The sequence below is a fragment of the Corythoichthys intestinalis genome, chromosome 14, assembly GCF_030265065.1.
Source record: "Corythoichthys intestinalis isolate RoL2023-P3 chromosome 14, ASM3026506v1, whole genome shotgun sequence".
In the NCBI taxonomy this organism is placed as follows: domain Eukaryota; kingdom Metazoa; phylum Chordata; class Actinopteri; order Syngnathiformes; family Syngnathidae; genus Corythoichthys; species Corythoichthys intestinalis.
The window spans coordinates 31,658,692-31,683,447 of record NC_080408.1 but is presented as its reverse complement, the minus strand read 5'-3'; the positions used below and the strand labels follow the sequence as shown (position 1 = coordinate 31,683,447).

At 39.8% G+C, this 24,756-nt stretch overlaps 1 protein-coding gene across 1 annotated transcript; it reads left to right on the top strand.

Annotated features, from left to right (window-relative positions):
* Positions 1-4,634: 4,634 nt before the first annotated feature.
* LOC130930408 (angiomotin-like 2a) lies at positions 4,635-21,612 on the top strand. Its single transcript, XM_057858353.1, has 10 exons — positions 4,635-4,856; positions 6,139-6,879; positions 7,646-7,814; positions 13,127-13,361; positions 14,938-15,233; positions 16,126-16,301; positions 16,572-16,673; positions 17,732-17,928; positions 18,069-18,200; positions 20,421-21,612. Exons 2-10 carry the CDS (start codon positions 6,200-6,202, stop codon positions 20,504-20,506), a joined length of 2,073 nt encoding a protein of 690 aa, XP_057714336.1. The 5' UTR covers positions 4,635-4,856; positions 6,139-6,199; the 3' UTR covers positions 20,507-21,612.
* Positions 21,613-24,756: the final 3,144 nt, after the last annotated feature.

The following is a 24,756-nucleotide window of genomic DNA, read 5'->3' as shown; positions in this document are numbered from 1 at the left end:
TTACAGAACAGGAAGTGACCTGGGAATCACCCAAATAAATAGGCAGTGACTCAAACTCAACAGGAAATGACCTATAAATGCCCTAAAATGAACAGCCAGTGACCTGTAAATGCCCTGAAAATCGGACAGAATGACTGGGAATGCTCTGGTTTCGAATGAACGAACATTCCCAGCCTAAATGGATTGGGCGTCGAGCACTGTCAATGCAGCCTTAGATTTAACTGAGACACTATTATGGTGGAAGATTTTGGTAGCAACTTGTTGGTTCCTTTTTATATATTTTTTTTAGACATTGACACCTTTTTAAAACGATATCTCGATTCTTGGCATGCGCGTATCGATAACCTTTTGGGGTACAAAGTATCACGATACATCACCATTTCGATATTTTGTCACACCCCTACAGTTCATGCAATAAACATTATGAAACTAAGCTTGAAATTTGATTGCATACAGCAAAGATAGGAGCTGGATGAAGCAAAGTAGTAAACCACATGTCTTTCACACCTGGACAGCACATTTTGCTACCAATGCTGGTTGCCTTGATGGTCCTGAGGTTTCATTGTACTCAGCAAAGATCCAAAACCTCCTGTGCCGGATATAGTAAAGTAGAAATGTGTTGAAATATGCTTTCCAGGTATCAGAAGGCTTGGTTCTGGTTATCTTCTGTGGCTGCTTTTACTGCTTCCGGCACAGGGAGCCTTGAATCTGAAAAGAAAAGGTTGAAAGGTTAAAATGGAACAAAACATTGGAGTATTTGGAAGTTTGAGAAAGCCTTCTTTTGGGTATGAATACTGTACTCTTTGCACAAATATGCTCAAATCGAAAGTGTTTTTGTTGTTCTTTTCAATGAAAATGCCAAATCCCCCTATTTTGAAGTGGTTAAGAAATGTAAAGCATCCAAGTCTGGGCATTTAATGAGAAATGAGAACAGAAGGCATTTTTGTGTGACACGCAAATTTGGATACCAAAGCCTCGTAATAACATTTTAAAAGGCTACAAAATGAAGGGTCAGCCTTTGCATTCCTTCGGAAGTTCACAGGAAACGTGGCACAATGGAGGACAAAATGGCCCAGAGGCGTAGTCCACCAACAGAGACAAGGCCAAGAGTGCACTCATACACAAACACGGACACAACCTCAATACTTTGCTCGTTAGTGGCATGGATTTTTGCTTCTAATGAGATCATCTGCCGTGGGCCACCAATCACATACTGTAAACTGTAAGGCAATCAATTCAAGTGGCCTACTTTGCACCAGTTTTAAGTAGGGCTGGGTGATTAACCAATTTGTCATGTTAATTTGGAAAGAATTTGTTTTGTTTTGGGTTTTTTTTTTTTTTTTTTGCGGCTTCCGGGGTTCATAACTTATCTCTGCTGATGTGCACAGGTTACACCAATACAGTAACAACAATAAACTGGAACTAGTATACAAAAGCTAAATCAGCATTGACAATGTTGACAACTTATTTGTTCCCTTTTTTTAGCGACTTTTTTGACCGCTCTAGCCATTGCTCTCAAAGGCAGGGAATAAATTAAAGAGGCTCGTTTCTGAGGATTTTTTTTTTTTTTTTTTTGCCATTGGCTGGCAACCGATTCAGGGTGTACCTCACCTACTGCCCATAGTTTGCCGGGATATGCTTCAGCACCCCCGCGCCCCTCGTGAGGATAAGCGGCTCGGAAAATGAATGACTGAATGAATATTTCTATGCTGAACAATGTTTTGCAGAATTTGATTAGCATATGCATTCAAATACACTAATAAAGTCCACATTTTACAAGAAAGAAAAACTAAATTATGTGGGCAAACGTGTGGAAAAAAAAAAAGAAAAAAATGAATTAAAAAAACAAGAATACTAGAATATATTTAAAAATTACAAAAAAATACATTTTAAAAAATTGTTATGACTTTAATCATAATGATTAAAATGGTCAAATTTGCCTGCTTTTTAGTAATGCATAGGGATAACACAATTTGAATGACTTTACATAGAAACTTTATCCAGATAAACTTTAATAAAACACTCATTTGTACATGTTACATCTATTATGTGCTCACCTCCTTTCCCATCATCGTAGCAAAATAAATCATACCCAGTAAATACAGGTACCCCTCACCTCTACCCTGTCATATACTAGTCTTTCCTTTCCTATGTCTCCGTCATGTGACCAACTTGACGACTGGTCTGTATAAAATTTAAAAGCTCACATTTAATGATGATGCATGGGGCATTCATTGCGTTCGATAACTCTTCCCCTGGATCAACTTCATGGGTTTAATCATCTGCATAGCAGACGATAGGAGCGGCCCAAAATAAAAATGGAAAATATCTTTGGAACTTTATGAACTGTAGACACATGCAAGAGAGCCAGCCATCACTTTCTGACCTTTTCACTGTTTGCAAGGAATGAATGCTTCCAATTTTATGCACTATGACACACCATTAGTAGTAAAAGTAAGAATCAAGTCTCCAAAGCCAAATAGTCTCCAAAAGCATTGAAGTAAAATATGGGGGGGGGGGAGGTGTACTTTTTTTATTAGTCTGTATATTGTAATCCATGCATAATTACAAACATTTCTAAAATTAAGCGCACAATTATGTGTGCAAATTATAAGTGGGTTACAGTGACATTAATAGTGATTCCTCGCTACTTCGCGCTTCAAACTTTGCGCCCTCAGTCCATCGCAGATTTTTTTTTTCAATTAAAAAAAATATCCAGTGGTACCTCCACATACAAAGTTTATTCGTTCCAGGACCTTGTTTGTAAGTTGAAATGTTTGTATGACGAACAGGATTTTCCCATAAGAATACAATATAATTCTATTAATTCGTTCCACAGCCCAAAAACCTACACTCAATCCTTAATAAATACTGCTGGTACTATTACAAATGGCAATTATACATAGCAAAACACATACATTATTAATACAAACTGGAATAATAAAATAATAATAATTCCTGTAATAATGTAACTAATCGGGTTCTAATGTGGCGGACGTTTTCTGCTGTACCTGAACGTACGCTCGTGGCTGACGTGACAGTGAGATAGATAATGATTGATTTCCTCTTTGAATGTGAATGTTTTGTTGTTACCGTCAACTGGAGCGGACAGTAGGCCTGTTGTGTTGCACAAGCTCTGAAATAATTCGCGCAAAAGCACCGCTGTTCTCTGGGGCGGGGCTCTCTCGCCCCCAGCGCGGCTGCCGATTGGGGCGGACCGGGGTTTCTTCCCCAGCGGCTTTCGGGCCGGCTCTCCAGCGGTTAGAAGCCACGCGGCTTCTTCCCCAGCAGCTTTCAGGCTTGCTCCCCACTGCAGACGGCTGCTCAGAGCCGGCTCTCACCTCCATTGCGCCTCGGGGTTTCGTCGCTGGGAGGACCATTCGGGTAAGCATCACCTTTTTCCTTTGACCATCTGCACTAACCTTCTTGGAACCTGTGTTGATTTCTCTCACAAAATCCGGCGTGCACCCGTCATGTCGTCGTATTTCGAGCATGTCGTCGGATGTAGAAACAAATGGCGAGTCAAATTTTACGTCGGATGTCGAAAAGATCGTGTGTCGAAGCGACCGTATGTCGACTCAAGATACCACTCTACATATATAGATGAGCTGTGCCGAGCCAATCGCGTAGTCTCACTCTCGGTCCCTCCCTCCCTCCCTCTGCTCTTTGTTCATCAGGCAGTGCACATGCACTAGAGTTGCTTATTAAAGTTAACTAGGATTGACAGATGAATGTGTTTGATCTTGCCAGAGTCATGAACTTCAAAAGCGCCGCATGTGTTAATCATCGTAAAACTTGTTAAACAGTTGCTGTGGCGACTCATATTGTGTAAGTGAACAGTTCAAGCGGATTTGAGCAGACTCACTCAATGAAGCATTTAATAAAGCCAAGCATTTTTCTGCTACGTACTTTATTCTTGTTTAAAAATAATTCTGTGGGACACTAACATGTTTAAAACTAATCATAATTATTACATTTGAAGTGCTTAAAAACATATATTACAATATATGTTATATCCATTAGAAAATGGGGGGGGAAAACTGAAAAAACATAAAAACATGTCTTATATGTATCACTTTCCAATGCTAAATCTGAATAAATACAATGAACACATACAATTTATTTATTTTCTGGGGTGCGCTACTTTGCGGTTTTTCACTCATCGCAGCAGGCTCTGGTCCCCAATAACCGCGAAAAACGAGGGATCCTTTATACCGTTTAGGAATAACACGTCACACATGGCCCACTGGCTACTAGTTTTACTGTTATCATTAAAGTTTCATTGCAAGAGACAAGTAGGTATGTAGGTAGTTTTGAGGTGTTTGTTGTGTTTGTATAAAGTTTACTAGGTTCCACTATGTTATTGACAGTAAAAAGCAATTTGTACTTTTTACATTTATACTAATATATACTGTATATAGTTTCTAAAAAGTTTGTACTTTTGATTTAATTTTATAGAAAGACATATTTATGTTTAATATATTTTTTTCACCATGGTACCAGATTAGGCGCAGGAAAACCTCTGTCCTCCTCTTCATTCTCCTCCTCCTTCTCCTCTTCCTCCCCCCATTGCTGCTTTTTACACGTCTGATCCCCCGAGGGAGCTCCAGTTGAACATTCCTGGCATTCCCGACTCGGTCCCTCCTCCCTGCTGGCTTATTATCGGCCCGCCTGCTTCCCCCAGCATAAGCAGCATTTCACACAGCAGCAACAGCAAAAGGGGAGGACGCGCGTTTTGGTTCCTCAAAGTCAACCGAAAGAAGAAAAGTCGCACACAGGGTTGGAAATAACAGTAAAATTTGGATTTCCACACATCAGAGAGACACTTTTTGTTGTTAGGATGAGAGCTTGATCTGGTAAGATTGACTTTTTTGTCTTTTTGACTCTTTTTATCCCCCCGAATAAACATGATCAGCAAACACATACTCGTAAACTTCCTAAAGGTGATTTTAAAGTGAGATCGAAGAAGTAAGAGTGATTCCCACATGCCAGGGGTGCTTTTGTATACTTTTGCATGTCCCTTAAGACTGGTATTTTGGCCGCATGCTTTTTTTCCCTGGCTTGCTGTGAAAAAAGTCTCCACATTTTAATGTTGTCGCTGTTGAGAGACAGAGATACTGTTTTTTTTTTTTTTTTTTTTTTTTTTTTTTTTGCTTTCAACAAGCATTGCTGTTTTTTAATCTGAGCTGAGACTTTAGGACACAATGCCTATTTTTGTTTGATACATTCACCAGATACTGTATTGATGTATTACCTCATTTCAAAAGGGACTCCATTCTGTGGTTTTAGTTCACATGACAGTCTTATTTGAAAGAAGACTAAGGGCAAAGTGTACATGGGCCAAATTGTGTTCACATTGTGCATTTAAACTAAATCAAAGCCAATTTTTGAGAAAATCTGAGTCTGGTTTGTGTTCGAGGTACCGTTCTTCTTGAATGCCCTTTGGTATATTTTTTAAACAGGAATGCATTATTTTGGGGTTCACATGGCAAGTCCACTTGAATGAAGACCCAAAGTCACATTAACCTGGTCTGCTTTCTGTTCACATTCTACACTAAAACTAAATTGAAACCACTTCAAGAGGTGTTCCCGGTGTAACTTGCTTTAGAGGGATCTCATCAGTTCTCATGGCGTATTCCCATGAACACAAGTTAAAACTGCTCGTGGAATGTAAAGCCATTTGAACGAGGCCAGGCAAATTGTGGTCAGAGTGTGGTTCGTCTGATCGGTTCTCATTGACCGTTTACAGAAAGTATGCTAATACTGTTTCAGATTCAAGTCTGAGAAACTTAAAGAATTCTTTTGGTGTGTTCACAATTTGACAAGATTTGGGGGGACCCAAAAGGGATTCGTTTACTGGTTATCTGCTACTCTCAAAAGCAGCTTCCTATTCTCATTCAAGTAGTCCAGGGACAATTAAAGGCAAAGTGAACCTGAACATCTTTGTACTAACAGTGTTAAGCATTGAAATCTAAATTATTTTGCAAGTAGTTTGTCTAGTTAGCTTCAGTTCTCATTAAGTGTTGAGTGATTTAGTTTTGGGTGTGAGAACACACTTCTGCTTAAATACTATTTGCATGTGTCATGATCTGTGTTTCATCAGCCATGCTAATCCAAGCACATCCTCCCCATCTTTAGATTTCGAAGCCACTTGAGTGAAATCCATAAAAACTGAGCAGAATCCACAAAGAGGATCAGCATGGCGTCCACCGAGGAGCCGTCCGGCACGGTCTTGCACCGGCTCATCCAAGAGCAGCTTCGCTACGGAAACCCCACCGACACCCGCACCTTACTCGCCATCCAGCAGCAGGCACTGCGCGGGGGCAGCGGAAGCAACAGCGGGGGAGACATGGGCCGGAGCCCAAGGTCTTCTCTGGAGAGTCTCACCCAGGAGGAGCCTGCACTCCCCCAGCTGTCCGCAAGACAAGAACCCCAGGGCCAGGAGCACCAGGGTGACTTCCACCATTCAGAAAGTGGCTTTCAACTCTACCAGCTCCACGGTGAAGAGCTGCCCACCTATGAGCAAGCCAAGGCGCATTCTCAGTACCTGGCCACCCACTGGGCGCCGCCGAGCCCTGGTAGAGCGTCCCAGGAGGGGGTTTTCCACGAGGAGGTGGACGAAATGGAGCGGAAGTGCGCCCACACTCGGTCCCTTAGCGAGCACCGCATGCAAATCTCGCTGGAGAGGAACGATGCAGCTGCCAGGGCAGAGGCTGTCAAGAGTGCTTCTCACAGCTACCCTGAGTTGGCTTACTACCCCCAGTGGGGAACCCAGAGCTTGGAGAAACGCAACCCTCCACCCGAGTACTCGGCTCCCGTCCAGGGACAAGGATTTATCCCCCACCAGGTCCAAGAGCCGGCACAGGCCCCGCAGCACAGGTACAAATTGGGCTTAATTGCATCTATTCACTGAATAGCAGCGTGACATCACACTCTGTGGTGTGGCTCCTTGTTGAGTTTCACATGCGTAAACACATACTTGAGTCATACTTTCCTTCTTTTTAAAGCAGCGCCTGTCCAAAGGTATTTGTAATACTTGGCATGCTGCGCTAAAAGCACCTCACATGCTTGCTTTGGCCTTTCGAAAACAGTATAGTTCCTCACAGTTTCTCAAAGTCGGGGCCAACAAGGTCTTCTCTTCTAGCCAAAACACTATCACAAGAACTGACCTACGTTTACAACTTGCTCTATCCTAATATTCGCTCTATGTTTTTTTCCTAATTGTTTATTTCAAAGAATATTTTGCTGCCTCTTCTGCTAACCCTTTGTGTATATTAGTGTATTTTTTAGGGTCCAACTAGATTCCAGTCTCTATGTGAAGGCTAAAATGCATGGGCCGCCAGGGCATAAACATATACTTTAGTCATACTTTCCTTATTTTAAAAGCAGCACTCATCAGAAGGTATTTGTCATTCTTGGCATGCTGTAGCTGGAACACCTTACATGCTTACTTTGGCTTTCAAAAATAGTATAGTACTGGACTTTACATTCTTTACTGGAGCCAGTGCGTCTGATGACCAAGGAGCTGGAATAGAGACTTTATTGTACAAGGCTTCAAGTCTCCAGACTGGCCCCGACACTCGTATAAGAGGTTGAGTTGGCGTCGATTCAGGACGGTGTCACTTAACAATGTCTCACCCTCCAGGTACATTCAGTCCGGCCCACCAAGTGACATCGCTTGCTACAATGCATTCGCCAGCTTGCCTTCTGCTGGTTTGGATGAACCCAACCAAGTGGAGCTGCTGTTGATGGAGAACGAGAGGCTGAGGCAAGAGCTTGAGGTTCAGAGGGAGAAGACCGGCCGTATTCAGAAGGTGAGGAAATACATCAAGTGTTTAAAGATGGGTACAAGCAAAGTGTTATTTAACAATGTAACCAGTTTTAAAAATGACTCCACAAATGGCCAAAAAAACATTATGAATATTGAGTAGGATTGACATTTATGATTAACTGTTTTATCAGCAGCACCACACACCATAGAACACTTGTTAAGAATAAACTATATAAGACACTACTATGCTTCTGTTGATTTTGGCTGTTTTTCCATTTCACTTCATATTCACAGAATCCACCATAAACCAAACATGGTATTGACCACACGCATGATAAATCCCCATCATTCATATCAAACAGGTTTTTTATTTATGACCTTATTTGCAAGGGTGCAAAAATGTTCAAATCCGGCCCACGTGTCAACCAGTCAACAGATTGCCTAGTGATTGTCTCATGACCTATTGTTGTTGCCTAAGGTAGGCTGTTAAAACAGAGGTGCCCAATACAATGATTGCGATCGGCTGATACATTTCAAAGTGTCAGTTGATCACATCTTTGTTTGGAAAAATAAATAAAAGAAGCCCTTCTGTCATCACTTTTTCAATACAAATCGCGAAGAAGCCTTTTGAATTAAAAGGTGTAAGTCTAGTTGCCTTTGATTCAAATTCAAAAGATGGTTTCAGGCATTGCACTTGATCCTTGCTCAAGAACCGCTCATTAAACAAACTGACACAACATCCAAGCTCAAATTTTACTGGCTGAATTTCTACCACCCAATGGAGAGAAAAAAACATGCATTGGCATGTAATCAGGGTCAAAAGCCAGAATGTGCGCAAAGAGCAGTTGGCTGCGAACAAAAGAGACCTTTCACTTTTTACACAGCCGCCTGCCACCTGTCACCGACCCCCACCCTCTGCATCCCCGTCAGCTGTGGGTGGGTCATCACTCCATCCAGTGCTGTCTAACGGGCTAGCCCTGAAAAATCTATACACACATGGCCTTCCAATGACAATGAAAGGAGGGTGTCCGACTCACATCGGCACTATCTATGGTCGAGCAGTCTATGATATGTGAGGTGGCAGCTGCATGGTTTCACTGCATAATAGGCCAAGTGAATGCAAACAACTGCACGTTTGGGTTGTCTTTCAGAAACAGCTGTCCAAAATAGAAGTGCTTGGTTGGCAAAAAAAGAACATCCACCTATCTAAATAGAGGTACAAAAATACTGATGATTGTCAATTGTCTCGAAAAGATTATCCTGAACGATCATCTTGTTGTGTAACGTGTTTAGAGAGTGGTTTACCCTGAAAAATGAATGTACAGTGGGGCAAATAAGTATTTAGTCAACCACCAATTGTGCAAGTTCTTCTACTTGAAAGGATTAGAGAGGCTTGTAATTGTCAATGTGTGTAAACCTCAACCATGAGAGACAGAATGTGGAAGAAAAAAAACAGAAAATCACATTGTTCGATTTTTAAAGAATTTATTTCTAAATTAGAGTGGAAAATAAGTATTTGGTCACCTACAAACAAGCAAGATTTCTGGCTGTCAAAGAGGTCTAACTTCTTCTAACAAGGTCTAACGAGGCTCCACTCGTTACCGATATTAATGGCACCTGTTTTAACTCATTATTGGTATAAAAGACACCTGTCCACAATCTCAGTCAGTCACACTCCAAACTCCACTATGGCCAAGACCAAAGAGCTATCGAAGGACACCAGAGACAAAATTGTAGACCTGCACCAGGCTGGGAAGACTGAATCTGCAATAGATAAAACGCTCTGTGTAAAGAAATCAACTGTGGGAGCAATTATTAGAAAATGGAAGACATACAAGACAACTGATAATCTCCCTCGATCTGGGGCTCCATGCAAGATCTCACCCCGTGGCGTCAAAATGATAACAAGAACGGTGAGCAAAAATCCCAGAACCACACGGGGGGACCTAGTGAATGACCTACAGAGAGCTGGGACCACAGTAACAAAGGCTACTATCAGTAACACAATGCGCCGCCAGGGACTCAAATCCCGCACTGCCAGACGTGTACCCCTGCTGAAGAAAGTACACTTCCAGGCCCGTCTGCGGTTCGATACAGAGCATTTGGATGATCCAGAAGAGGACTGGGAGAATGTGTTATGGTCAGATGAAACCAAAATAGAACTTTTTGGTAGAAACACAGGTTCTCTTGTTTGGAGGAGAAAGAATACTGAATTGCATCCGAAGAACACCATACCCACTGTGAAGCATGGGGGTGGAAACATCATGCTTTTGGGCTGTTTTTCTGCAAAGGGACCAGGACGACTGATCTTTGTAAAGGAAAGAATGAATGGGCCATGTATCGAGAGATTTTGAGTGAAAATCTCCTTCCATCAGCAAGGGCATTGAAGATGAGACGTGGCTGGGTCTTTCAGCATGACATTGATCCCAAACGCACAGCCAGGGCAACAAAGGAGTGGCTTCGTAACAAGCATTTCAAGGTCCCGGAGTGGCCTAGCCAGTCTCCAGATCTCAACCCTATAGAAAATCTGTGGAGGGAGTTGAAAGTCCGTGTTGCCCAACGACAGCCCCAAAACATCACTCCTCTAGAGGAGATCTGCATGGAGGAATGGCCAAAATAGCAGCAACACTGGTAGAGCTGGGAATCTTTGGGCACCTAACGATTCGATTACGATTACGATTCAGAGGCTCCGATTCGATTATAAAACGATTATTGATGCACCCCACTCCCTTTTTTTTTTTTTTTTTTTTTTTTTTTTTTTTTTTTTTTTTTGTTTGTTTTGTACATTAGTTCCAAAATTGTTCAAAAATCCTCTCAGGCTAAACCAAACTACTATTTCAGTATCAAGTTAACATATAGCAGTAAACAAATATACAAACATAACAGTAAATAAAAAACTCCAGTCCCCATTCTATATCAGCAGCTTTAAACTACTTTCAATTAATTTAATGTTGTGAATCAACCGTTAAAGTTGTTAAAATTGCTCCTGTTATTCCATAATTTCTCTTTTGTCTACTTTCAACATGTGAAAGTTTTAAAACTATTTTAAAGATAGATTCAAGTCAATATTTTACCGATTTAGGAGTATTTTACATAAAAAGTTAATTAGGTTCGCTTGGAAGGTTCGCAACAACAGCCTTGCAGGGAAGTGTACTGCTTTAAGATGGCGGCCGTTATTAACGCCCGCATCTAGTTTTTTGTAAATGTGCTGGTAACGATACCGAAGCTATAATGCATCTAGTCCTATATAAATGATATCTACCGTAACATAATGTGGCTTGTAGCAGCTTTTCGGCAGCAGTCAGGTATGTTGTTGTTTTTTTTTATCTCGTGGCATGAGTTGAGCTAGAGCCGTGAGTTGAGCATTGGCGTTACCCGAGGGGCCGGGTAATGAGAAGCATGATGTTTAGCTACTCTCGCTCCGTCCCTAATTGCGTACCGAAGACCACGCGGCGCGCTGAGTGTGTCGCTTTACTTGGCATATTTCAATAATCGGAATTTGGATGTTTGTGAATCGTTCTCGAATCTTCCACGGCCGAATCGCGAATAATCTAAGAATCGGAAATTTTGCACACCTCTAAGCAACAGTGTGTGAAAAGCTTGGGAAGAGTTACAGAAAACGTTTGGCCTCCGTTATTGCCAACAAAGGGTACATAACATAACAAAGTATTGAGATGAACTTATGGTATTGACTAAATACTACCATGATTTCCAAATAAATTCTTTAAAAAACAAACAATGTGATTTTCTGGGTTTTTTTTCCACATTCTGTCTCTCATGGTTGAGGTTTACCCATGTTGACAATTACAGGCCTAATATTTTCAAGAGGGAGAACTTGCACAATTAGTGGTTGACTAAATACTTATTTGCCCCACTGTATTTACGATAGCAAAACTCTTTTTGTGGTTGGTCATCTGAAGTACACCACACACGATAGAGTCGTAAGAAAGTGCCAGCTTTCTATCGTCATATTTTCTGTGTACCAGGCTTTAGGGATGGAACAAGAATGGGCTCACACAAGGCTTGTCCCCTTTCAATCATCCTTTTTGTTGAATCCCTTGCGGGGGTTAAAGTGTGTCATGCGTCCGGCTGGTTGGAAAACGTGGCTTACAATTTATTTTACTGTGGTGGAAATAACTTTCAGTGCCTCCGCCACAAAATATCACTGGAGTTATGTCACACGGCTAAGCCGAAAAGAATGATTACCAGGGGTTGGAAAGATTTCTCCCATCTCAGGCCACAGTCCCAAGTAAACATGCCTGTAATGGTGGGCGTACATTTTTTTTTCGGGAGCGTTTCCACAGCCCAGGCACAGGTATGCGCACCTTCCTTCAACTGGCAGCCCTCCACCGACTGCTGTGTGTTACTCTTTGTGTGTACGTTAAATTGTGTGTGCTCGCACCTGGAACGGCGGCTATCATCCCTCAGGAATGTCGATATAAATCAGTCTCACGGGGAGTGGTGCAGGCTTGAATTCCTTCCGGGAAATGTAGCATGCACAAACACACACACACACACACAAACTAACACAGTTTAATCTATGGACACAAACGTTTGGAGCCCAAGAAGAGTTTTTTTTTTCCAATGACCTGCTCATAATCCTAATGTCTGTACAACATGTGTACCCAGAAATGTCATAGGAATGAGTAAGTCATCGACTTTGCAGAAAGTATTCATGTTGGGATTAAAAAAAAAAAAATCAAAGACCAAAAATTAGGTCAGAATCTTATGGCATTACATTGCATTGTATTTTGTGAACAAGGGTATTTTTAAAAATATAACTTTTTTCTTGTACAATACAGCTTTACACATATTACATACACATATTCTTTCATTCTCTGTAAAGAAAATTCCTTTCAAACAGTAAAAATTTGGGATTTCGTTGTTTTAAAAAAATGATTATATTCTGAAACAGTACTCTTAATTCCTAGGAATTTAAAGACATTGCCAAAGTTCTCTTTTGTTTTTGAAAAATTAAACTTGCTTGGGAAAAAGTGCTCTTTGTTCTTAAAATATCGTTACTTCCTTAAAACTTCAGCACCTTACTTTAAAGAGAAAAAAAAAAAAATCCCCCTCTCAATTTGGAAAGTATTTTTGAAAAATTGAACTTGCTTGGGGAAAAAAATCATTTTTGTTCTTAGAAAAATCTTAAAATAAACCTATATATATATATATATATATATATAATTTATTTATTTTTAATGTATTTCAGCCCGCAAGCCGCAATTCCCTGACCCTACTATAAGAAGTCCTATCCTGTGTAGTGTAACAAGAAAAATCAAACATTCCAACTCCTCCCAGTCATGTCAGTAGGTTAACCGAAAAATTCCTCCTCTATTTCTGTCTTCCTCCCAGTTGGAGCAGGAAATCCAACGCATTTCCGAGGCCTATGAGAAACTAATGCATGGAAGCAGTAAGCGAGAGACTCTGGAGCAGACGCTGAGGAGGAGGCTAGTGGACGAAATCCGCCGGTTGCAGGATTTCAACCGAGACTTGAAGGAGAACTTGGAAAAGGCCCGGACGCATGCCGCCAAAGAAGTGCAGGTTGCTGACCACAACCAGCACATCATGGCAAAACTCCTCGAGCAAAGTAAGTCCCACAAAACTATTGGAGCATTTGGTTTTCATTCGTCAAAGTCATCAAAAGTACAATTTTCATATTTTCTGGTAGTCTGGACACCTCATGGCCTCTTGCAGTTTGGTCTTGGTTCTATGACGAAATAATAATTTGTGTGGTGTGACCTTTTAGTAATCCTGTATGCTCTGCTGCCAATTTGTTCATGTGTTGGACCACTTCACTTTTCAAAATGCATTCAAATGCTCAAAATTGGTATGCATTTACCCTTCTTAAGAAGTCCTATCTCCATGTAATCAACATGCTTTGTTGGATTAAGTTGGCGTTGGAGTCTCTTTGTAGCTAAGAGTCTCAAACATGCAGGAATTTCCCTTGCGTAACCTCCACATCCTCTCTAAGAAGGTTTTAGCAAATTCAATCCACGTTGCAAGCTGCAAAGTGAAATGAAGCAGCTTGAATTCGACGCACTGTGGTTAGAAATTAGATCGATCATCCCAATCTCCTTTTATACCCGCACCACCTACCTGTTGTAAAATTGATTAATTGAGAAACTGGACTTAACTGCTGGGCCGGTGTTGGACTTGATGAGGAATGCTAAAGCGCTTGCTATCTGGGTCAAAGGGGTAGGGTGGCTCGCTCTCCCCTTTTTCCTCCTTCCTCCTCTCGACATTCCACAAGCGCATCGCTAACACTGGCCACTCTGGAGGAGAGGAGGGAAAAGATTCTCAAGAAATTAAACCAGGACTGTTAAACCTTTTTGAATCGCATGTCGTTACAGGAATCGCATGTCATTAAAGGAATTGAATTTAAAATTTACACACAAAAATACGACTTAAATACTTTATTCATGTTTGTCTTTCATGCCATGTTTTTATTGACTTTAAATTTAAAAGGATAAAACATTGTTTTGGCAATGCTATGACTTTATATCCTGAAAAAATATCCTTGCTCTACATTAACATTTGTATATTATAAAAAATGTTCGTAAAATATTATTTTTGTAAATAGTTGAAATATGCATTTATTTCCTTGTTCAACTTTGGCTAGAATATCGACATAGTAGGACTTTAACTTCGTGAAAAATTACTATAAGCATACTACAGTGGACAGTGATTCAAAAGTTGACACTTTAAGACCTTTTAACCTTCTATAGAGAAAGTCACTCCTCAAATATTACCTTTTTTCTCCATTATTAATCATTATTTTTTAATACATTTACAGAATAACACAATGTTTAATTAAAAACTTAATACAGTTAGAATAAATAAAAACAAATATACACTGGTTACACAAGGAACAACTCAAAGTTAAATTCATTTTCAGTCTGTTTAACTCAATGCATGCTATTGTTGGAGATATACATCCAATTCATTTAAAGTGGGAGGATAGGCTGTGAATGCCCATGTTTCAGTGCCATTGACGGCGCTAGACGCCCAATCTATTTTGACTGGGATGGGCGAATGGACCAACGTTTTACATTTTACAACTTTTTTTTCCTCAAGATCATCAACCTTTTTTCCATATGCCATCTACCGTACACATGCCACATGATTTTTATTTGGGACTTAAGTATTCTTGTCTTTCTTTGCAGATGAGGAGCAGAACGTGGAACGAGAGCGCATGGAGCGAGAAGCTGAGCGGTTGCGGGCCGCAGCCGAGGAGCAGAGCCTCCGCACCAAAAGGCTTGAGGAGGCCTTGGAGGCGGCCCGAGGAAGAGGCCGTCAGTTGGAGGAGGAGTTGCGCAGGAAGAGGGCCTATGTGGAGAAGGTGGAGAGGCTTCAGAGTGCCCTTGCTCAGCTGCAGTCCACCTGCGAGAAGAGGGAGGGTTTGGAGATGAAGCTCAGGACAAGACTGGAGCAGGAGCTTAGGAGTTTAAGGGCTCAACAGGTACATTTCATTGGCCTTTCCCAACTTACATAAAATCAGAACCCTATTTAACATGAGGAACTTTAAAAGATATAAACTACGAAAGGAACACAAAAGCTGCAGTTATGCAAAAGGTATAATTAGGGCTGAAGCTATCCATTATTTTAGTAGTCGATTAATCTATCAACTAGTTAGTTAGAATAATCGCGTAATCGTATTAGGAACATTTAATGCGTTGCAGAATAAATTTTAGGAGATGTAAACAAAGGCTTGCTAAGACTTTCAAAAGAGCATTACACTTAACAGTGGTTAAATAAAATTAAATAAAGTGCTTGAGTCTAATTTGAAAATAAATTAAAATCCCAGATCTTAGCCTCAAACTGTATAAAACAATAAAATAAATGAGGATCATAGTACAACAGGAGAACGAGTGGCTAATTTACATAGCAAAAGTCTGCTAGCCTAAATGCTATATTTTTTTTTCTTTACAATGCTCTTAAAAAATCATTCAAACACATATTACCACAAAAAACGTCAAAATATACCTATAAACTAAATTAAGAATGGTTAAAAAACATTAGGTCAAACAAAACTTACCTTATGTTGCTCTTAACAGGGAGTAACTGCATTCAGCCATGCTAAATAAATTATGTCATATTCACTGTTGCCACTGGAGGGCAGTGTATCCACCCAATCAATAAAACTAAATGCAAAAACTTTCAAAACAAACAATTACTAAGCCACTCTACTTAAACAAATACTCGAAGCAGCAAAATTTGATTCGAAACTTTTTTCTAATTGAATTACTCGGGTTAATCGATTAATCGTTGCGCACTAGGTATAATTATTCAATAGGAGGGCACACACAAAACATCACAAGTATAGTTGCTCACCAAAAGTTCTTCCTTCACAGCGCCAGTCCCAACCACCTGGAGTGACCATGGGTTCCCTCCAAGAGCGTCTGCGGGAGCGCGAGGAACGCATCCTGGCGCTGGAGGCCGATATGGTGCGCTGGGAACAGAAGTACTTGGAAGAGAGCACTATGAGGCAATTCGCAATGGAGGTGGCTGCCACGGCTGCCGCACAGAGGTACTGCTGCTCTCCTCGCGGAATTCATTGCAACTTTACCATATTTCGTTTTGTGATCAAGCTTGTAACATTTTTTTTTTCATCTACCAAATCAATTTTCCTCATTGAGATGAATTAAAATGTCATTAATCAGTCGTATCCAAATACAAATAGTATAGTACAGTGGAACAGCCGAATCTGCTCATTGAAAATGGCTAAAAATGTCTAACTGTACCGTAAAACAAGACCTTTGACTAAATGCTAAAGCCTTATTTTATTGGCCTTTTACAGAGACACCACCATAATCAACCATTCGCCGTGCCACTCCTCCAACAACAGTTTCAACGAAGACCTGCCAGTCGCAGACTTCCGCAATCAAGAAATGGAGAACAGGTGGGAACCTTTTGAAAAAAGAACGTCCCATAGTTCAACCAAGGGCTTAGGGTTGCATAGGGACGGTAGGGACATAACACTAGCAACTTTTCAGGGTGCACAAATTGTTCCCACCAACTTTTAAGCGACCTTATTTGCATTATATAATGAGTTCAGTTATATAGGTCATTTACATTGTCTTCCCATATGTTGTAAGGATAGAATTGACCCTACCATTATTAAGTGAATTATTTTTATTATATTCAGACTTTAATTTACCCCTTTTCACTTGCTGAATGTGCCGGTCCATTTTTTCCCCTCAAACTCACGTTTGATTGGCTGATGACTTGCATTTATTTAAAAGGTATTAATATATTTTCTACAATATATTTTTCAATGTGTTTACAAAATTATTTAAAAGCCTATGCAGACATTTTTTCAGATAATCATAATTGAGGTAAAAAGTTTTGATTTTTTGTTGTTGTTGTTGTTGTTGAGTTTGGCTGTGCTTGTCGACATAGCACTAGTATTTTACTTGAAAGAAGGCTCCATTTTTATTTATTTTTGTTATACTCGTGACTAAGACGTTTTTCTCCAGTTATATTTAACTTATTTACTTAGATTGAGAATGTTGAGTGGTCTTAAGACAATTTTTTACTTTTTTGCATTTCTGGATAGTTAAGAGATTATTAATTAGTGTGTATGTTAATATAATTTATGTTCAAATATTGCAATTTAAATTTGCTAGTAAAATCCAGGCATTTATTTTTCAACTTTTCAAAATCTTTTTTTAGTAGTTGTGGAAAACAAAGGTTTGAATCAAAAGGTGTATCGTTTGAACCAAAACACCTGAAAGTTAGTACAAGTCAATACAGATTTATTTTGCATTGATCATTTAGCCTATCAATTAATTAGGTCCGGCCTGACCCCCATTCACCAAATCTGTTTGGCCTTATTAATGTCCCGTCCCCAGCAAAAAGTGTACATGCAGGTTATACTGTTATATCGTCCCTACCAATGTTGAGACTAAACCTACACACTTGAGTTCAACTGACCTAATACTGTATGCATTATTCCAGGATTCGTGCTCTCTACGCTCAAATCCTGGAAAAGGACGCCGTTATCAAAATCCTCACCCAGCGGCTGCACCAAGACCAAGGTCGGAAGGATGAGCAGAGTCCTCGCACCAACCTACTGAGCGCAGCCGGGGCGCCCCTGAGACTGGCCGCGTCCACACCCTCCATTTTCACAACAAAAAGTGCCTCCAAGAGTCGAGGTGAGGAGCACAAATGCAGCAATATGCTCATTTTGTAAAGAACAAGAACATTGAACTCTATAACTGCATATAACTCTCTTTATATGACACATTTAAACCCAATGGTTTGTAATTCGAATACTGATGATGTTCCCCTATAGGTAAAAGTCTCTCTGATGACCAGACATTGCCGATCCACCCGTTTTCCGCTCAGTCGGAACCTGGCACGCTGGAACGACAGACGGAAGGATCCAAAGGCAACGAGGCCTCTGGTGTCACCAAGCTCAGCTCTGGTGAGTAATCACCCAGTTATGCGCCTTTTGTTTACGAGGAGCTGATCATTCACTCAGCAAGCAATCATTGTTTTTTACAAGCGTTGCGTGCGGGACTCGCACACGTTTTCAGAATTGCCACCATAAAAAAAAGGAAAGTTGACTGTAAGGAGCGTTTGACTTGATGGCTGCCTTATTGATTAACTACGCTGTGGCCTATGAGATACAATCTGGAATGTGCATGCTTTAGACACTATGAGAATCTTGTCGACTGAGCACATTTTTCCACAGAAGCCTGTTTGAGTGTGGAAAACCACTGTTAACCTTTAGTCACTAACAGCAAACAGGCCTACATTTTCAGCAGTTTTTGTGCTAAAAGAGTCAAGCCTACATTACATTGAGAATGGTTGCGAGATTACGTGTAAACATTAAAGAGCTGACGATGATGAAGTGATGTATAATGAATTAAGTTGTTCAAATGTCAAATGAAAGACTCTGACTTGGTTTAAATCCGACCACAGACTTCACCATCACTTGACTAGACAGCTCATACAGACATTGCACCACGCATTCCCGCAAGGGGCCAGGCCAGGCAGAGTGTCATGCAGCTTTCACTGCTATAAACTAAAACACGCTGCGTTCAAACACCGGATTTAGGTGGAAAAGGACGAAAGTTTTACTGCATACCACAAGCAGGCACGGGTGTCTCAAGAGTGATTTGGTTGTGGATTCAAGGGAATTATTATATGAAATGGCACCATGCATGCACTTTGAAACATTGTGAAAAAAATGAATGGGAAAAATTTAGCGTAACTTTCGCTTGAAATATTTACGTATAATGAATGATAACCGCCTGTTTTTTTTTGTTTGTTTGTTTGTTTGTTTTTTGCTTTTTTTGCTTTTAACCAAGAATATAGACTGTTCTATGTTAATATCTTTAGAAATTCTGGAATTTACACATTTATTTACAAGAGCTTTCAATTTAAAAAGCACTTTGTTTTGTGACGGCCGCCATGTTGGATTACACAATAGTGTAACTGCATTCAAATGATCAGGTAATTTTCAGCCAACTGCCTGTTTTTTTTAGGCAAAAAATTAGTAATTTAGACATTTCTGCGTCTATACAAACATTTTTTGCATTTTACATATTTTTATGTAACATTTCAATCTAAAAACGACAAGGGTCATATAGCCAGCGAGACGTGCTGAGGCAAAAGTAACATCAGAATTAAACCTAAAAGAGTTGTGATTGTATATAAAAAAAAAATGCAAATTTTGCTTTTGTTGAGTAAAATTAAGATGATTCTGCATGCTTTCGTCAAGTATTAAGTATCTATGTGAAAATTCTAAATAAAATAATAAATTTTAAAAAAAACTAATAAGCTATTTTGGGTATTATGATATGTTAAATTTTGCTATTGATCCTGAAAATAGGTGATTATCTCTGCATTTGGTGATTTTTGTGCATCTAGCGTCAAATTTGAGAATTTCATAGCCATTTAAAGTTTTTTTTTTTTTTTTTTTAATTTTCAAGGTTTTGAAAATAAGCCCTCTACGGGCCACGTGTCCCGTCAACTGATAGTCAAGTCTATGATCCGACATGCCACAGAGATATGTTCTTAACTATTTCGCTGGCCTTGACTACAACAAACGTCCAATACATTTGTATAGAGAGGGCTGACAGTTAATGATCATGCCATTAAAGGCGAGAGACTTCCCACTTCAAATGGAATGGATCTCTATCGCTGTCAATAGCATTGAAGGGTTAAAAAATGTGGAAGAGAAGAAAATAGATGTGAAATGAGGAAAGTGAAAATTACTTCCTGAGATGTTTTTTAGTGTGAAAACTATATTTTTAAAATTTGGAAAATAATTTCCAGAACTTTCCTGATTTTTTAAAATATATTTTTGACTATGTGGGATTGTCTCTGTAAAAATTGCATGGATGTGGACTAGATGTGGAGGGGTTATTTGCCGATTTGCATAATGGCCAGTCTTTTTTTTAACTTACTCATAATAGCAATTTGTTTGACAAAAATGTTTTGTCGGTCATCCAAGTGATGTTATTCTGCAAATTTCATTTGTCAAGCGTTTTTTTTTTTTTTTTCACAAGAAAAATATTACATGCAGTTGACAAAACTAAACATTGTCCAAACTGAAGGTTCAGTCAGCAGCTTTTACCAACGGTTTAGTTACGATATAGTTCCGTCTTTTGATCATTTCTTTCCATCTCTCCTGCAGATATGACAACGCCAAAGAAGTTGCTACTAAACCCCTTCAAAGGCCTGGAAGAATTAGAGTCTGACGCAGTGGAAATCTTTATTTAATAGGACAGAACAGTGTGAGAAAGTATTCCCGATATGTGTGAAGTCTGTCACAGGAAAAAGATATGGGATGTAAGAAGCCTGAATATTGCGAGAAATGAATGGGGTTGCTGGGGTTGATTTTCCCACTTTTTGAGAAAGAGCTGTGCTCTAACTGGCGGCTGCAGGCAGTCGTCTTGGGACTTTTCCCAGGTACTCGGACAGTATTTTGGATTGCGATTGGTGTGTGTGTGTGTGTGTTTGCCAAAATATTTATATATTGTATGGAATGGATATAATTGCTGCTTCCTTCCTGTCTTTTTAATCTTTAAAATTCTATTTTCCAATTCCAGTGAATGACAAAACAGTGTATCTATCTATCTCCTCTCTCTCTCTCTCTCTCTCTCTCTCTCTCTCTCTCTCTCTCTCACTGAGACCCTGTAAATATTCAGAATTCCCCTCCAACAAAATGTGTATTTTTTTTAACCTGAGTAACCTCAATTTCGTCCCAGTTGCTCACTAATTTATAAAAGAAAACACTGTTAAATAGCTCGGGTTTTGCTTATTCTTGACATCCCGGCAGCTGGTTCTGCTAAAGACAAGAATCACAGAATCACGTGACTAGATGTCGTTTATTGTCTTTTTTTTTCTTTTGCAAACTGACACAGACCTGATGTTGTTTGTAAATGTGTGTGAGGGGGGTTGAATTCATTTATAGCTGATTTGTGTTTGTATGCAATGTGTAATCTCCCCAGAATGGCCATTCTGCTGGCTCGGATGCCGTTATTGTGAGAGTTTAAAAATGACAACATTGTGATTTTTGTGTTTAATGTGAGCTTTTGAACTAACAAACACAGGTTAATAATAATTATTGTTCTTAAATATATTTTTATTCAGAGATCCGTATTATTATTATTATTGTAGATAATATAGAGCGTTGAGAAAGATGCCAAAGAGTTGTATGTTTTTTTTTATGTTCTTAAATTATGTGCCGACAATCGCGGTCCAAGTCAAAAGTTGGACACAACCCTGCGAGTGTTGACTTCTGGCAGGCATTTCTGTCATCTTCAGAGCATTTTGAAGGTTTTTACAGTTGAATTTCACTCAACATTTCATAAAACAATAAATATTTGAATTTTAAGAAGCTTGCTTCCTGCTTTTTAATCCGATCTTTCTAACCACATTCACTTTTTACATCAAAGCAAGCGACACACATATGGTAAAAATGGGCTGAACTGGTTAGTCCAGGCTGTGCTGAGAAAAATACATCAATGACCAGACCTATTGATTTCAACTAGATTTGCATCATGTTAGTCTTTACCTGTAAACTTTACCCATTGAACGCCTAACAATTAATGGGTTTGATTAACCTGTGGTGCGGAGTGTCTTCAGAGGGGTTTTTTCCCCCCCGTTCCAGATCTGCTCTGAAAACGTTGAGGGTCGCCAATCATAGATGATTACCCCTATTCTATTTTTATTATCACATATCTTGGGTGTGGTCAACACCTTCTTTAATTCCCCAATGAAAATCAGTGGTTCCTTAATGTAATAACATGAAAATAATTTACAAAGAATAATCAAAACCAGAGGTGGGACCAGGGGTCGCGTTAACCGAATCTTTTCCGTCGTTGACCGGTTTTTTAAAACGGTGACGGAAAAAACTGAAGTCCGTCCGTCATTTTGACAGGTTGCAATTCACACCCCAGACCACAGGGTGGCGAGTGAGCATATTAATTAGCTATTGTCTCTCTTAATGCATGACGTCGTTGGCTATGCTGTCAGAATATTGTAGCGTCACCGGGGTCTGGCGGCGGCACCGTGATTGACACATCAACGCGAGGTTCTTATTGGTGCACCCGGTGTGCCAGCGCGTCATCCAATTGGTGGACTAGATTGGCGCCTGTGTATAGACCCCAATCACATGACGTCACAACTCCGCCCCCCTGACTGGAGCCGCCATATTGTGTGTCAGCTTGTTGTGTTTACACATTACCGCTACGTACATGCCTCCTATTACGGCGTGTTTTTCTGCTCGTTAACATTGATAATCAAAATGGTGAAGGCGTGTGTGGCGGTTGGTTGCAGTAACAGAGAAGATAGACGGAGAGACTTGAAGTTCTACCGTATTCTGAGAGATCCGAAGAGGAGAGCGAGATGGACTGCTGTAATTCGACAAGAAATCTGGGCACCAAACGATCACCACAGACTATGTAGTAGTCATTTTATATCTGGTAAGATGCATTTAACATATATTTAGAAGATTTTGGGCTGGCAACCACAATTAAGATCATTGTGTGACGTTGGTGATTGGGGTCTATATAGTTACCTCTTTTTCTTTGGGAACGGAGTTGTTGTTTTGTTGGTGTTGTTGGCGGTAAGCGCAGAGTAAAAAGAGGGAGAAAAATACCACGACTTCCGTGTCTAATTTTTCGCCGCCAAGCAAGCGTTACAATATTAATTAAAAATGAACGAAAACTAAATACTATTGAATATGTCATCATTATCATTTTAAAAATTTAAGTGACGGGTAAAAATAGATTATGACCGGATTTTTATGACCCTGTCAGTCAAAATGACAGACAACGAAAATGTCTAGCGCAACCTCTGGGTGGGACAGTTAATCCAATAACAAATTGATCAAAGAAATTGACAAATATTCTGTTAATCAACTTTTTTTTAGCCTCTCAACAGTTGTTATTTTCTAAATTTTGTTGTTGTTATGAAAAGTTTATGAAGAACTTTTTCGTCTTTTTTCTGAAACGTTATGGACCCATTGAAAACATGGGGGTCATTTTCTATACTTACACTCTACATTTGCGTAAATGTCATGTGTTTTAATGAAAAAAAATGGAAATAAAAATGTTGAATCCATCTGATTCACTGATTAATTAAAAATAGAATAGAAAAGATTTAGTTTGGATAAGGATTAATTGAGTATTTAAATGATTTAAAATTTAATACCTGAAATACAAATATGAACTCTACGGTCACCATCGACAGCAATTGCTGCCAACCCTCCCAGACCAAATAGATTGGACGGCTTTCGTCGTAAAAGGGTGTTTTTCCATCTAATTTTTCTTCTTCTTTTACTAAATACCACAACACATACTATGTGAATACTACACATATAACGGGTTTATAATATTACTATTACCTTTGCATGCCACTGGATTGTAATGCTGTGCCTAAGGTCGAGAACCTTTCAGGCGCAGTTGTCAAAATTATTACAACCTCTTCTTTTCCTCCCTCACCTTAATACAGTAAATCCTCATTCCTTCCCTTTACTTGCACCACAGACTGTCATTTCTCATTAATGACAACCAGAGCTGCATTCTTCTACGTTCTCAGGGCGGCTTCCTCACCACCAATAGAGCATGCTTGTCGTGCCTGACATTCCCATTGCGACACACTATATGGGACATTCGGTCCCTCCCAGATTAACGCTATTTGAAATGCCTCAGCTTTCGCCAGCGACATGTGCGCATTCCTGCACACTTTCTTTTTATTGCCGCTGATATACCAGGCCGCACCCATCTCTGGTGTTTACAAGCTATTTTAGAGATGCGGGCCACAGGTTAGAATTTGACATGGTTGAATTGAGAGCACTCGTGGTTCAGTTTTGATGAAACACCGGTTTAGCAGTTTAGGGTCAGGACCTAACCCTTTCACTGTGACAATGATGCGGTACTATGACATGAATGTGACTCACATGCTTTACAGGTCACTTTAAGGTAATAAACACATACCAGTGTGACGTCTCTGTAAAATGAGAATAAACAAGTCTTCTAAAGATGACACTGGCTCAGAAGTACTTCTAACAATCTTGCCAGATTTAAAGACTAGAATATATGAATACCCGTATTAAGCAGTTACAAGACATTCTAGGGTCCACCAATGATATGGTAAGCATGGCGTGTCTTCAGTGCATGTAATTGGTCTACATCAACTAAAACAGTACAGTAAAGCCTACAGTGGACGCTGTGTTTAAAAGATCAGCGCCCAGTCCATTTTGAATCAAAAAGGTTCATTTTTAAGGATAATCTGCTGATCAGGCCTTGAATGGCTTTGATCAGAAGGGAGACAAAATACTCAAATTCAACTTTTTGTACCTTGCATGATTGGCTTTTGTTGTATTTCAAGTCACAATCATTTCAGCACTTTAGCCGATTCTTGAATGTTTATATTGAACAGGTTTAATATTTATGAATGTAAACCCAAACAGTTTTTTTGAACAGTTATCATCACAAGCTATACAAGCTTTTGCTGGCATTGTT

What these genes read in the sequence shown, in the direction of transcription:
- LOC130930408 (XM_057858353.1), top strand. Translation starts at nt 6,200, where the DNA reads ATGGCGTCCACCGAGGAGCCGTCCGGCACGGTCTTGCACCGGCTCATC. An exon ending in GCCACGGCTGCCGCACAGAG is followed by an intron (nt 16,302 to 16,571) that starts GTACTGCTGCTC and finishes GGCCTTTTACAG; the next exon opens with AGACACCACCATAATCAACC. An exon ending in AATCAAGAAATGGAGAACAG is followed by an intron (nt 16,674 to 17,731) that starts GTGGGAACCTTT and finishes GCATTATTCCAG; the next exon opens with GATTCGTGCTCTCTACGCTC.